The sequence below is a fragment of the Cottoperca gobio genome, chromosome 7, assembly GCF_900634415.1.
Source record: "Cottoperca gobio chromosome 7, fCotGob3.1, whole genome shotgun sequence".
In the NCBI taxonomy this organism is placed as follows: Eukaryota; Metazoa; Chordata; class Actinopteri; order Perciformes; family Bovichtidae; genus Cottoperca; species Cottoperca gobio.
Genome location: NC_041361.1, coordinates 3,397,892 through 3,413,312, shown reverse-complemented (window position 1 = coordinate 3,413,312; position 15,421 = coordinate 3,397,892). Strand labels below are relative to the sequence as shown.

Genomic DNA, 15,421 nt, shown 5'->3' with positions numbered 1-15,421 from the left:
GGAGACGCCACGGTGCAGTGATTTCAGCTTTGGTTCCACATCACCTCCTACTAATGGTGGTAATTAATTGATGAATGAGGTCAAATCGGAGATATCCATGCACGTCTCAATTCGGATACAACCCCATCTCATCCCCCTGCTCACCTCTCTGCCACCCCCCAAGTTGTTTTCTTAATGCGCAGTGCACCACATTCCCTCTGTGCTCATCTGCATAAGACCTTGGGATGAATGTTAACGATGTTTAATTAGACAAGACGTGGGATGGATGAGTGGGTGGAGGCATTGAGGCCAGGGTGGTGCTGCCCCCCGCTGGGGGGAGAGCACACATAAAACACACACGCATAGAAACCTGCAAGCATTCACACACACATACACACACTTGATGAACAATAAATGACCATTAAAAGGCCAAAAGCTACAGCTGAGCATGACCTTACATGTGAATGGTGTGTTCTGACTTAGTGCGATGAGCTCCCCATTCCATATTTCACATCAAGGCCATAGACCCCCTCTTTGTTAATGCAATATAAATGAAACATTTTTAAATGCAATAAATTTGTAAGATATTATGTAGTTATTACTAACTGCCCTTGATTGTAACTCTAATTAACCAAACATTTATTTATCACAAGCTTTCTGCCTGGAATCAACAATTTAATCGTGAAATTAGTTCAAAATGAGTGCATTCAACATTTCATGAAATTAAATTCATCCTCGTGGCTCTTATATTTTAGAAAGTTTGTAGAGTGATGTGCTACCACATCGTTGAATACCGGTTGAATGGACTGAGTACACTGATCCCATTCAACGTTAAAACTTTTAATTATTCTTTTTGGTCTAATCAAACTCAAGTTTATTGAATATTCTGGTCCACAACTGAACATTGTGACTGAGATCAATGATAGTAGGGTGCACCGCCATCCGTGCCTGAGGCCGGCACGCTGGCTTTACATGCTTATCTAAGACATTGAGACAACTTTCTCGTCCCAGCTCGCTCTGTATAAACATTTCCACTACACTGATCTGTGAAAGAACATCAGGCAGCAGCTTACTGTAGGGTAATCCAGCAAATGATCGGCGTGTCGTTTCGACAGTGCAGCCATTGCAGAGATAAGGGGATGCAGATGTTTCTCGCTAGCTGGTCCCAGATGAGGTGTCATTATCGGGGCTTGGTCTCAGACCTGCTGTTTTCCAGCCCATCTCCTCAACTGGGTGACTGACTGTGTACCGGATGCAAAGACACACTCAAAATGTGCACTTTGTGTCTATTGCTCGCTGCTGTCTCCTCCAGGCTCGCGCTTATCTTGTGGTCACGGCCAGACAGAGACACCTGCGAACGCTGTGGATTAGAAGGCTGCCTGGGGTAAGGCGTTTAATGCAGTGCCCCGAGGATTCCGGCGCTGAAGGCAGGGCTGAGTTGCGAGGCTGAAGCGAGCTCAACGGATGCATCTCAGGGCGTAGATTGAGATCAATGACTTCTCAAAGCTGCCATATTAAACATTCAATGAAAGAGTCATTTGAGAGATGTGGGTAAACAGGCTTTGATTACAATAGAAAAAAGGGGACCGTGTTTGTTCTCTTAAAAGTCTTGCTGAAACAACAACAAGGCTGCTTTCTTCTCCTTTGTGTTGGAGATGCCACGTTGAATCTCCACTCTTAATTAATTTGGTGAGCACAGAGAGGGAGCGTTTGTCACCCCTGCTCTCGCCTGTTAGTGCTATTTGTCTCTCGGTGACCTTTGATTTCACACTGCATTGGTTTTCTCCCGTTATGGACAAGAGGCGGTTTTTGCTGACAACAGAGGAAACCTTATCTTTTAAATAAGTAATTCCTCAACTGCTCAGTGAGTTCACCAGCAGCAAAATATTGGGATTGCTGAAAAGGCAGGCACAGAGGCACACTGGGGAAAAGATCTCCTCTCTCTATATGCTACACCACCTTCTTCTGACTCTCATTAAAAATTCCACCACGCAGTGTTTGAACAGGGCTTTCTACACTATAGCATATTCTATACTACAATGCTGCTTTTGTTTATCATATAATAAACGTGTAACACATTTCTTCTATATATTTTTGCCGTAGTAAATGGGCACAAAAGGCTCTAAAACTGGATTGACGTTACGGTATTGTTTGACTGCGTCTGTTCTTTGGAGGCCATGTGGTTCAGAGGTCTCTATGTGAGTCTATACGGACAGCTATTGGTTTGGCATCTGTCCTGTGTGTGACTTAGGAGGCACAGAGGGGGCAGGTTTATCGTTGTATTGTAGTGGGGTTTAGGCAGTGACACAATAGCACCAGCCAGGCCTCCTTGGCACCAGCTGGGGCCCAGAGCTTTAGGTTTTTGGGATGGGAGCATTGATTGGGGTAATGGCTGGAGTGACTGAGAGGTGGGACGGATGAGGGAATTGCAAGGGGATGGATGTGTTGGCACCTAGCTCTGTGGGTTCTGGCTGGATAGTGGAGCAGTCTCCAGTAACACTGATGCATCGCTATGAATTATATTATGCCTTGGCAACTGCTTACTCCCAAATTTATCTTAGCAGTCATTGGGTTATTATTTATTTATTTGTTTCCACAATTTGTCAAAAGAGTTCCTGTGTAAAAAACAACAACAACAACAACCTAACAAGATTAAAAAATGAGGCAGATTTAGAGTATTTTACCAAAGTGTTATTTTTGCAGGTGGAAGAATTACGACAGCTTGCAAAGGTGTAGCAGCGAAATTCTGATGGAGTGCTTTGTTTAAGCCCAAATGTCATTGGGTGAAAAAAAAAAAAAGGTGGTGTGGCAAAGTATAAGACCATTTTCTCTGAACACCTCTTGAACACCTGTCTGGAAACCTGCCGGGATAACACCTCATTCAATTGCTGCCCGCGAGCTGTAGCAGCTCAGGCTTTTCGGAGATAGAAGTGATGCCTGGGCCTTTTGTTCAACTCTGACATGGCTGTTCGGACACCTTTGTTCTGGAAGGAGAGGCCCATTCACAGCGTGCCCGGGGAACAAATTGAATCTGGTTGACAATTAATAGCCGTGCGGCATGTTTAATTAAGAGCATGTAGCCAGCCAGCGACGTGAGGGAGATAAACAGAGGAGAACTGCACAGAGCCAGACCGGGCTCACAAAGGAGCAGGCCATTGGAGCGTCTGGCTGATCGATTCCCTACCGTCTGCAGAGAGCAGCCTTCACAAAAAGCAGCCTGCGCCTCCCCTCTCAACGGGCCAAACTTTTAGAGGGGAGAGATGTGAGACTGATTAAGCACACAAGGCAGATGGGAGTATGCAGATAGAGGCAGAAAAGTTAAGGAAAAGTTAGCGCAGTGCAAGTGAAACCTTTTATTGATACATTTCAGTATTTAGTAGCTTCAGTTTGGTGAAAATGACCTTGAACACGATGATTACTGGTGTGCAGTGGTCATTGCCTGTAGCTCATGTGGATGCTGTGGATAAATGTCCGGTGTTGGGAGACAAAACATGCATGCCGCATGCTGGTTCGACTTCAGGCGTCTGTGACCTTCACAGTCCCATATTCCCGTTATTGTAACATGAACACAAAGCAGTGGAGCGCCAGGAGAGAAACAGTGAGAGAGAGAGAGAGAGAGAGAGAGAAGGAGAGCACTTGACAGCTTGTCCAATAGGCCAAACAATACCAGCCATGGCCAGGAGATGCTCTGGACACACACACGCGCACATACACTCACACTCACTTCAATTAAAGAGAGCCCTCCTCCAGAACTAACAATCATATCAGTCAGCGGGAAGGCAGGAGCTGAGAGGAGATCAAAAATGAGTGCAGTTCATGTGAGGATCTGACTGATTCTCTATGTGTGTCTGTATTTTCTGTCCGTGTTTGTATGCGTGTGTTCTGCCTGGACATGTGTGTGCTGACAGGCGTACAGGGAGATGACAGGAACAAAAAAAAGGGAGTTGCAGGAATGTAGTGTTCATGTAAGAATTAAAAGGGTGTGTGTGAGCGCGTGTGCGTGCTGTACACACTGTCCAGGAAGTAGCAATAGAGGATTAAGGCATGAGTCTGGGAGACAAAGGGCGATCCTTTCGCGCTGACGAGTTGTTAGGGAAAAAAGAGTTTCCGTCGGCTAATTGGCCTGAGCTGGAGATCTGGACATCCCTTTGTTGAATTTTCAGACTTGTCTTGTCTTCATGTCTTTTTACTCTGTCTCTCGAGCAGAGTGTGTCACTCCCTGTGGATGGACAAGACATTTTGGGCTCAATATTTCATCCGGTTTCTCTTTCCAACATATACTGTAGTGGATTTTCAGACATAACATTTTGCCCTTTAACACAGAATCTGCCTCTTCTTCAATCAGTTTTTTTTTTGTGCCTCTCTCTCTCTCTCCTTCATCCTCTTCCTGCATATTGAGAACAGGCTGAACAAACACTATACACTTTAGATAACCCCAATGTATTCTCAGCACAGCATGCTACTTATGCAAGCGCACACACATATTTGCACCACATGCTCATAGGTACACGTGCGTGACTCCATGTTCAAAGATAGCTGCAATTTTGAAGGAAGACCTGTAGGTGGTTCTGGGGTGTGTCGCGGATTGAAAGTTAGAAATTGGTTTCATGCAAGGGTGCCCCAGTCATTTGGCTGCACTGAATAGGGGAATTCAGAGGATAATGCAGGCATTAATTGATTCTGGAGCCTGAAATAAATAGGCTTTCAGGCTCACATGAGACAGAGGTCTGCTCCCTTTCGAGGAAGACGGGGGAGTCGCTCCTCCTCTCCCCTCCCCTCTTTGGATAGGTCCAGCAGGAGCCTTAAAATGAAAGTTGACATCAGTTGATTGATATGAAGTGAATGGTGACCTTCTAGATTCCACTGTCACTTCATTTATGCATGATACCATCGCTCCTTGACTTTTCGGAAAATTTGGCTGATATTTGAGGATATAGTGCTTAGATTCCCACAATGTCTCCACAGAGAGAAATCACACTTCAATTATATTAAGATGACATTTAATGTCCTCTCCGTAGATTTTCACAGCAATATCTCAAAGCATAAGAAAGCAACAAATGTAGCATTTATGTCTGCACTCTATATGAAATTGTGAAATTACATTTGGAGTCAAACAGACCTGGCGGCTGTTGGGAGTGACACTTTCAATATATCCCGTCTACCAAAACAGAAGCATCTGTCAAATACAAGACATACAGTAAAGAATTAGAACGAGAGGACACACAGAGAGAACCACCTCGCCTAGTAGGTTTGACTGCTCCTGCTGTTTTTTCCCCCACTTTTGGTGGACAGAAGTTGGGTTTGAGGGGGAGAAAAGTTCAGCAGCAGAGTGGGGTAACAGCCTGGAGTCTTGGCAGTGGGGCTGGGGTAAGGTCAGCATCATGGTGCTCCGTCACTCTCCGTTCTCCTTGGTTGGGCTGTCGGCAGGGGGGAACAGACATCCTGCTGCATAGATGATGAAGAGGACGTGCGGCGTGGACGCCAGAGGTCAGACAGCCACGGGGTTGCAGGAAGTGAACCTGGCCGCTTCCCGCCGTGCCCTGCAGCGCTCCACCATGCGTCCTCAATGCGCACACATACACATTTCTTCCCCCTGTTTACAAATGTAGCGGTCCATGTTTCTGATGAGCCTCCAACACATCTTAAAGTCTTGCCAGAAGTTAGAGCCTGAGGGAAAGAGGGATAGAAGAAGAGAGAGGTGTAAAAGAATCATTACACAAAGACACATCTCTCAAGGGTAGAGCAGTAGGTGGTCCCATATGGGCTTTATATCAGCAGGCACACACACATCGTAGCAACAACCAGAGGGTCACACTGCTGCCTAATTATGGCTGACAAAGATGGATGTTTTTCATCTCAGTCAACTTTATGTCCAGTTCTCATTCAGTGTGTCTCTAACACACCACATGCTGTAGATCCTTCTCTTGAGTCCTTCGTTGTACAGCAATCTCTCCGTGTTCCTCCTCCTCTCGTCTCATCTTTTCTGTCTTTACTGCCTGTTCTGTTCTAACGTACACACTCCACCACCATACAAATGCATTGAAATACAGGACGTGTACGCACAGGTGTGTGGGAGGCAGTGGCCGACCATTGTAGTCCTTCAAGGCCAAATAATTACATCCTTTCAACGAATATCCGAGACAGCAGCCATGGCACCAAAGTCCTAACAATCGTGCTTCATGCCAGCCCCCTCTTCCTGGTTTCTCTCCCTTTTTTTTGGTCCGTCCTGTTTTCTCTTTTTGCATAAGGCTGCAGCTTCTCTCTCCGACGCAGAGGAGGTGGGGAGTGAGAGGGAGGGATTCCTATACCTATACTTTTTTTTTTTCCACAAATAAAAACATTATAATGCACACTACATTACCACAATGAATTCCTGAGGTCTTGATTGGACGCATTAGTGGGGCCCTGCTGTAGCTGTTCCAGCAGAGCAGAACATCGAAACTGGCAAGGAAGAGGGAATCTAATATCTTTTGTGTGATTACGATATTAGTTACATTTTAATGTGGTTTATTTGTAAAGTATGTATTTTGTAAATTGATGTTGCAACTTAGGAATATTAATTAAAATATTTGTATTTCCCCCACTGACCCTGAACAGACATGTATTCTTGTGTAGCTAGTGGTTAACTCAGTTAAGTGATAAAGCTACTGTACCCAATTAAGTAACTTTCATTCTGCTGCTGTAGTGCTGCTGTCTTTGTCTAATTGGAGCTTAGCATTGTGCCTGCTTTCTGTTTTTTAATTGTTTTTGTAATTGACTATTTCTTAAAGCTGACAAACTTTAAGAATCGTAGAATGGGCCTACTTGACAAGTTGGCTGCTTAATTTCTTGCTGAACATTTATTCTGCCTTCTACAATACACCGATGTGTGACACGTGTTGAGCCGTGCGTGCGTGCATTGATTATTCACATCAATGTTATTTCATATTGCATTGATCAGTTAAAGATGGATATGGCCCATTGTAAGATTTCACCCCCATGGAGCAAAGACCCCTCATGTTCTTCCTTATTGCTTAGCCTTCTGTTTGTATCAGAGTATAGTGTATAGAAGTGATATAGTAAACAAAAAGGAGAGTGCTGGCAGAGCAGCTGCTGTGGGTTACATTGATTGTGGGAGCAGAGAGGCGTGCAGCGTTGAGGAGCGTGAGGAGGCTCCCCAAGAGAAAGCCTCCTTTTTCAGAACAGTCTTATGACCAGCATGCCAAGCAGAAATGTGAAGAGAAGCATTGACCAACTACTGGAAAACATCTAAGCTATCCACAATCAATGCCAAATTGATCCCAGAACTATGTATAATGTAGGGCAGTGGATGGCTTGTCTCGCTCTTTTCACATCCGGTATGGCAAGAGAGAGCTAAACCACAGGATCTGAGGCGGTACATAGCGAGAAACAGAACAAAATGTGTGTCTTAAACATATGGTGAACCCTTTGTGGTGAAGGTTAGCCTGCATGTGTTGAGTGATGTGCTGGGTGTGATGCGTGGACATTTTTGTGTGCGCTCAGAATTTTGTTCAGCCATGATGATTCATGCTATGGCTCAATTTGGATACATCCGTTGGTGCACTGTGTACACTATTTACTTACTTGCGTGGTGCGTGGATTTTGACAGGGTGGTTGTTCAAACACAGCTGTTGTACACTTACTGGATCGCCTCTGTTAGCTAGCTAGGGAGTAACGTAATTAAAATGCAAACTAAATTCTTATTGGTTATATTTACTGCAACAAAGTATGTTTTTACAAAGGGGTTATATTGAATATATTGTTTTTGATTAAAAAGCTTGTATTTAGCCTATAACATTCATTCTGTTGCTCTGTTACAATATTAATTCAAGTTATATTAAATAGCCTTTTTAGAAGTCAGTAATCAGTGTCGAGTACTGTCGTGAGGTTTACACTGCCTGCTTTAAGCTTTTAAGCTTTATTGCCCAGTTTAAAACAAAAGTAATTAAAAATAATTGCAAAAGTAATTAAAGAAAAGTAATAAATATAATCAAATGTAATAAGTTACTTAACTTTGATGAAGCAATTCAAATATTTACAAGACTAATGACCTTTTTAACAGGGTAACTTGTAATCTGTAACCTCTTGTAATAAACATACTGAAGGCTTCTGTCCTCCAGCTGTATGGTGGTGCGCCCCACGTGTATAACTTACTTACATATAGTGCGGTGTTTACTGGAGCAACTGCTGCTGGTCCCTCCGCTCCTCCACTCCCGCTACGTATCCAAGATGGGGCCCATTGAGGCGGAGAAGTGTCCGGCGTTACACACTCAACTTTTTGATCATGATAAGTACGCTCATAGTGCACTGTATTTTGCCATACTGCAAGTGAGAGAATAGAAGAACGTGAATTGAAAAAACAGCAGCAGTTTCTATTTTTTAAAAGCGATCACTTGCCAATACACAGGGTGGTTTGTGGTTTTGGGTGAGGTAGAGCCGAACAACTCTGTTTCTCCTTCACAGCAGAGCAACAGAGTGGACACAGTGTGACGTCCACCCCTCCCTTTTAGCATTGGCCATCCCTGGGAAGCTCCATGCAGGTCCTAATGAGCAGTATGCTGGAGAGGGCATCTTTTTAACCCAGCAGAGGGACTCATAGAACAGCCTCACTCCTCTTCAACAGATGCCAAGTGCAGCTGTCAACAACTCCATACTCTATTGTTGTTTACTTTCACTTTCTCAACTCCCTCACTCTCCAATGTCTCTGTTTCTGTCTCACCCGTCTCACATTGCACTTTTTTCTATGTCCTGACCATACGCAATCTTAAAGGCTAGCTAGAGGTTACAGCTCGCTAAAATAGATTCACTCTACCTCACTACTTTCTCCCAGCTTAAAAGAGTAATATGGCCATATGAGATTACATAGATATAGTGTGTGATACATTATTGCTAGTGCATTAAGAATTCATGAAGTATAAACAAAAAAATCCCAAAATGATTCAGAAAGGGCGCTTTTGCTTGCAGAATCGAACTGAAGCGCTCTTTTTTTAATCACCATACCTTCACGCTTCTCCTGTTTTAAATGCATTTATCATTGTCATGGGAAAAAAACTTAAAACTTTGTTCCTCCTCTCTCCTTTTTGATTATCCTCTCCCTTTTCAGTAACTCTCCCACCCTCCCTCTTCATCCCTTTCTTTAGTGCCAGTCTCTATCTCTTCTGTGTCTAATTGCATTTGAATTTTTTCTGGTGTAATCTCGTGATAGCCTGGAGCTTCAGCAAACCCCTCCAACCCCACACCCCAAATCTCCCCCCCCCCCCCCCTGTCCATTTGCGTCCGGCCCTGGGAAGGTTGGTTTCCTGGGCTGCCCTGGAGGAAATATCAGATGACCTGGCACTCCACAGCAAAACCCAGGTCATCAGGGAGGGCTCCTCTCACAGTATCTATCTCGTGGCCCCCTCTCATCCACTTCCTGCTTTCAAGTGCAGGGCAAGGTCAAAGCTTTGAGGATGCATTCCCCGGACTTCACCACGAGGCAGCCTGGAGGCGCTGTACTCTTCTCTCCTCCCACCCTGCTCCATCTATTATTTTGCATCTTCCTGCTCTCTCATATTCATTTCATTAGCTCAAGCTCTTACTGCAATCAATGCCATTTCTAAAGTTAGTTTTTCTAATATGGCTATTCATTAAGTCCCTTTTCATTAGTGTCACTAGAGCACCAGTATAACTGGAATAATACTGTAATGGACAAACATATGGTGTAATTGTTGAATCCTTTTTTTTTTCGGTAAATGGCTGAGCGCACAAAGAACGAGCCGTTATCCTGTGGTTTTACATAATGTGTCTAGTAAATCTTGGGTTTTAAAAACTCAGATTACATCCTCAGACAATGATGTAACTGTTGGTATTTAAATGCAGGGGTGGCACAGAAGAGAATGTGCTTCAGGGTTCTTCCCAGCTCTGCATTGTTCACACCTCTCATTTTCTGTCAGCTCAAATGCGCTGTGGATGCAGAAGGAGAGGAGACACATTATGGATGGTGTTTAGAGACAGGTGTCTGATGCATCCTCAGATAATGCCAAAAGACTCCTATCTCTCCTTCTAATGGAACAGCGACAGTTGTTTCAAGTGATGAGGTCTGTCAGCCAAATACTGGAGCATTGGTCCTCTCAACGCCTCTCTCTTCTCCCATAAATCAAAGTTGCAAGTGAGAGAGAGAATCAGAGGGAACAGGAAAACAATCTAGCCTCAGGTGATCCCGGGACAGTGAATCTACCATGGAATATCTCTATCAAACACAGGATTCATGTTTGACTGACTTTTGTGCAGTAAGAAAGGGTGAGGGTCTAATGCAATCCATCTGGTCAGGTCTGTTGCTCCTAAAATTGTCATTACAAATAACTTTGAGACAATCAAAAATATGGCACCGGTCAAATAGTGTTTATTTTCTAAAGGGTTTACTGCTCCCACCTCGCTGTTCTTAGGTGCAAATAAGTGAAATGGGTTGAATATGTTAGTGTCATCTCCAATTTCAAATAGGTAGACTTTTCAAAAGCTGATTCTCTCTAGAGAAAATGTTGTACCTCCAGAGTGAAAATATCATCTCAAAGGCGAGACAGTAAAAGCCAGTCATTTCAAAATGAAATCTTTTTCTTATGGTGGCTTTCCTTTTAACCTCAGCGGTTATGGGAAAGAAAGAAAGAAAGAAATGAGAGTGAGTGAGTCAGATTGGAGAAGGTGTGTGGAGCATATGAAAAGAGAGAACTGAAGGGGAGACACTTTCTGAAGAGCATGTTAATAACGTGCCAGGCCCAGGCAGGTAACTACTAATCAGGTCCTCTGATTGTAACACGGAAGACAGACGCGCACACAAACACTCTCCGCTCTCCATCTCCATCAGCCCTGAAACGGCTAGACTTGTCCGTCATGTTCTGGGGCGGCCCCCTGTGCTAACAGTGTGTCGCAGCTTTTACAGAGACAAAAGAAACAAATGAGATGGCTGGGTTACAACAAACAGCTCCGGGTTGTTCTTTCCCCTGGAAAATGAAAGGCCCCCTTTTTTTTGTTGCCACCACCGTGTCAATTAGAGGAGGTATTGCTCACTCTCTGGTTCACTGGTAGCTTGCGCTGATTGTTATTTATTTAGATCAGGCTTGGAAGTGAGTTTGCCTCAATTTAAGCTGTGCAGAATACTGCTAGAGTGTATTTCAACAGCACCTGGAGATAAAATCCCAGCTAAGATCATGTCAATAGGAAGGCTGAGGCATAAAGGAAGTACAAACAGCCTGGCACACGCCAGAATCTGACCTAGGAGGTAGAGTAAGAAGCTATGTGTACAAAGGGCCTCTTCTGAATATTTCCCCAGTGAGAGAGAGCAGGCCAGAGGCACTGAGGTCAGCAGATAGAGTCCAGAGCCCATTGACAGCTGCTGGTTTGACTTTGATGCACCATCAGTGTTCAGCACCCGCTTCCCCCTCCGCCCCTCTTGCACTAACCCGCAAGCGTGTTTGTTCAACCTGAACGCACGCTAGCCTCTCATTATGCCGCCCATGCAAACTTTGTCTCTTTGCAGCTGTTTAATGGCTGCACGTCTGTTTTTGTTTGTTTCCTCACCATAAGATTATTGCACCTTTATGGTTGGTCGGGGGGTTGGAATAATCCCTGGCATCTGTTCAGAGAGGGAGGGGTGCGCAAAGAGCCAGAGGTAGAGGCTCACATCTATTTATTTATTTAAAATACGAGACCATGCGGCCCTCTATTTCATTCTTTGCCACTGAGGCTGGGGCTGTGGCTGGTTTTTTAAAGACGAGTGATGGAAGGGGCTGTGTGCTAACAGGCACAGAGGTCACTGAAGGAGCTTCCCGCTGCCATTTATCGTTCCAAAAATGAGCACAGAATAGCGGGGATTAATCTAATCACTGCCGTGTTAGTCTAATTTACTTACAAATGTATGCAGAGAAGCAACTTTATTGTGACCCTTAGTAGTGAAGCCTTATTTTTTCTTTCCCTGTGAACATTGTAATTATTGTTGACACATCTAATACAAAGACTTTCTCTAGAGAAGATTTGTTCCTCATTCCATCAACGAGGTTGTTGACTGTGTATTGTTACACTTTTCATTGCTTTATTGTTTTTTTTCTATCATAAAGCAAAAAGTTAGAAAGGAGAGAAGCAGCCCTGAGCTCTTCTTGACAGCCTCATCCCCTTCCTATCTTTTTTTCTCAATTCAAGACTCCATCTTGTCATGGCTTCACCGCCTCCGGTCATTAGGCAGGAGAACAGGAAGTTAATCAACGCAGCATTATCTCCCAGCTTGCACCTGGAGGCAAGGGAGCCAGTCATGCTACCACCCTCTCTCTGTTGGGACCCCCGCCAGCCCGGGAACCCCCTCTCACCGCAGCGCCCTGCAGCGTCCCTAAGGGCTATCGCCAATGTGCTGGGTCTCTGTGCCAGGTCACACTTGGGACACAGCCTTGATGAGCCAATGGGAAACTTATTGCTGTGGTGAATAGTAAGGGGGAAAAAAAGAGGAAAGGAAGAAGGTAAAATAACTGGCTCAGTTTTTGTGATCGCTCTGTGCTGCCACATGTCTCATATTTTTCCAATTCGTGCTGTCGAGAATGCTGGTATTTTTGGAGACATTATTGCCCCATGTGGACAGGCGAAGTAAGAACATAAAGCCCCCGGAGGAGGCTTTTTTCAAACTCAAGCAAGACAATATTTGAACAACATATTCACACTTAAAGGTTTGTTGACACTCCAACATGAGGAGAGATGCACATCCTTTGAAAGTGAAAAGATGATATTTCTGTGGAAGATGGCAGCGGGTCTGTCCCTGTGTCTCACTCTCTCTAACAGTCTGAGAAGCTGACAAATGTTCTTGCTGAAGAATGAATTGCTGGCTGTCGCTGGTAATCATTAGGTTGTCTACCAGCATCCAAAGTGCTTTTATTTCTGCCCATTAGTTTGGTGAGAAAATGGCCAGGTATGGTCTAGCGTGCTCCACGAATGATGCAGTGATGTAGGCAGGGCGAGCATGGGAAACATGAAAGTGTTTGAAGAATCTCTATTTATACCAGTGGCAGTTTTGGCTTTTTAGACTTCAGTGTCTATATCATCTCTTTGTACACAACTGACTCCGAAGGATTTACAGCCTTTTCTGAACTAGCAGTACACACGCATGTCAATATTGTGAGACTGGCGTGTAATTATTATTCAAAGGTTAAAGAGCGGATTGATCCATAGAGTGTCAAGGGCAGATCAAAGGGATTTGGAGGAGGATCGGACCAAAAATGTTAAAAGCTGCTCACTCTCAAACACAGAGACATCAATCTTTCTGAGAGCACCTTGATGTCCTCAGAGGAGAACTTGATCAAAGCTTTCGTAACAAAGATGGTCTCTGATGATGATCTGACCTCAGCTGGATTCCACTTCTGTCTTTCACTTTACTTTTACCAGTCTTCGTTTACCTGCCTGAGCTCCCCGGCACTGCCCGTGTTTCCGTCTTTCCTGTGTTTGTGCTGCCGGTTAGACTGTCTGAATATCAATGAAGCAGTCTCACCGATGTATTACAAACACAAGAGAACAGTGATTAAAGATGACATATCTAAGCCTCACTCTCTTTTTCTCTCCTCTCTTCTCTTATTCACAGGAGATCGCAGCTTACTTGATAACATTTGAAAAGCATGAAGAATGGCTAACGACATCCCCTAAAACAAGGTAAGACAATTACATTTCTGCCCTCTTTTAAAACACAAGTTAAGATTCATAGCCCTAAAAGTATTACATTCAGAAAGCCACGATTTCCATTTTTAGTTTTACATAATTTTAAGACCATTTCCCTTATGCATAGCTTGCAACCTCCTTCAAGTTCAGTGTAGGATGATTAATATTACAGGCTGCTGATGGCTGTTCAGGAAAGTTTACATTTTCCAGATTAATGATAGAATATTAATATTGACTAATAATTGCCTTTTAGCAAGCCAATTAACACAACATGCACTGGTGCCTGCTTTGAATGTAATGTTATAATGTGTTCCTATCTGTCTGCATATTCACCGCTCAACTAATAACGCTGGTGAAGCTGGAGGTGTTTGTCTGGGTCAGACGTTACACCCACATGTTGAGCAAAATGCCAAGAGCTACTGTAATATTTCAAATAGAATAAGGGTGCCAGCGATGCAGTTCATTTATTTAGTTAATGTATGCAGATAGGGCCAATTTGCAAATGAAGGACACATTCTCTGTTGGCTTTTCAGCTAACACAGGACATTTAATGTCAGCAAATGAATGGGTTGTGTGGCAGCATTGGCTGTGATGTAATTATATTATCTATGTAGAATAATAATTAATAATGCATGTGGCTTTGTAATAGCATTTTCTCAACGTTTGACAGTAGTGGACAGCTCTTTGTTTGAGTAGCTCTGGATCATCTCTTCATCATAGACAGCTCTGGGATTGACACTGTTTGCCTCCTCTGGTCTATCCCAAATTTTACTCCTACACTGTCAGACCACACAATCACTTCACCGCTACTGCAAAAGGCAGCCTGTTTAACACAATGTCCCCTTTACTTAAGTTTACATTTTCATGCATTTGGAATCAGCTCAATATGGTAAACCTTTCTTTCTCTTTTCCTGCTATCTAGTCTGGCTCTGCCAGCATTATTAGCAGTCCTCATCCATGTGTAAATGGACCCTGGGCTCACTGACATAGAACCCATTCGTCTCGTCCCTCTCCCCACCCCTCCTTTCTTCCGCTGCCTCGGAGGGACATTGATAATAGATCTGCATAAAGACACTGCCAATTAGAATATGTTCTCTAGTGTAATTATGGAGCATGGGCCAAAAGAGCACTGAGCTCACCTGTTTTTGTTTTTTTTAAATCAAGTATGTCCTCTCTACTCTCCAACTCACCAAAAATATAAATAATGTCAGGTGCATTTGCTGCGGCCTGTATAGTTGGTATTACTTGTATTACTCTCCCCAGAACATGCACGTGCTGTTATCTTGCTGTAGTATAGTAAAGGTCATTAAGGAGCACATATAAAAGGGTTAGGATCAATAAAAAGTGCTGGTATCAGTACACAACAGCCTAAACATTACACTTGTGTGAATAGGGAGATACTTTTGATACAGTGACTGTCTCTGTCTGTTACGCATTGGTCTCAGCCGCCAGTGCGCTCAGGGATTTCTACCCCATGTCATGTCTCAGTGAGGTTGCTGGTATATCTGCAAATGTGTCACCAGGGAGCAGCCCCTAGTCTATACCTGAGATCACCTGACAACAACAACACATTCAATGTTTTAGAGCAGCCATCATTGCAGGACAAGATGTGCGTGCTCACTGTATGTGTGTGTTTCCTGTCAAGAGAAGCAGGGAGAGGTTGTGTGAAGTGTTTGTGTTTTCCCAGATGTCAGTGAAAGGGTACAGCGTAGTGATGGATGTTGGGGCCAGGAGAGGTTGGGGGGAGTGAAAGGGTGCGGCGTATGTGTGTGATTGA

General features: G+C 43.9%; 1 protein-coding gene across 5 annotated transcripts in view; it reads left to right on the top strand.

Moving 5' to 3' along the window:
- Positions 1-15,421, top strand: part of camta1a (calmodulin binding transcription activator 1a) — a 269,614-nt gene that overhangs the window by 107,544 nt on the left and 146,649 nt on the right. For all 5 annotated transcript variants that reach the window (XM_029436629.1, XM_029436628.1, XM_029436627.1 and 2 more), the window contains exon 4: positions 13,571-13,638. In XM_029436629.1, coding sequence (XP_029292489.1) covers positions 13,571-13,638 — 68 coding nt within the window. The remainder of the gene's footprint in view (positions 1-13,570; positions 13,639-15,421) is intronic.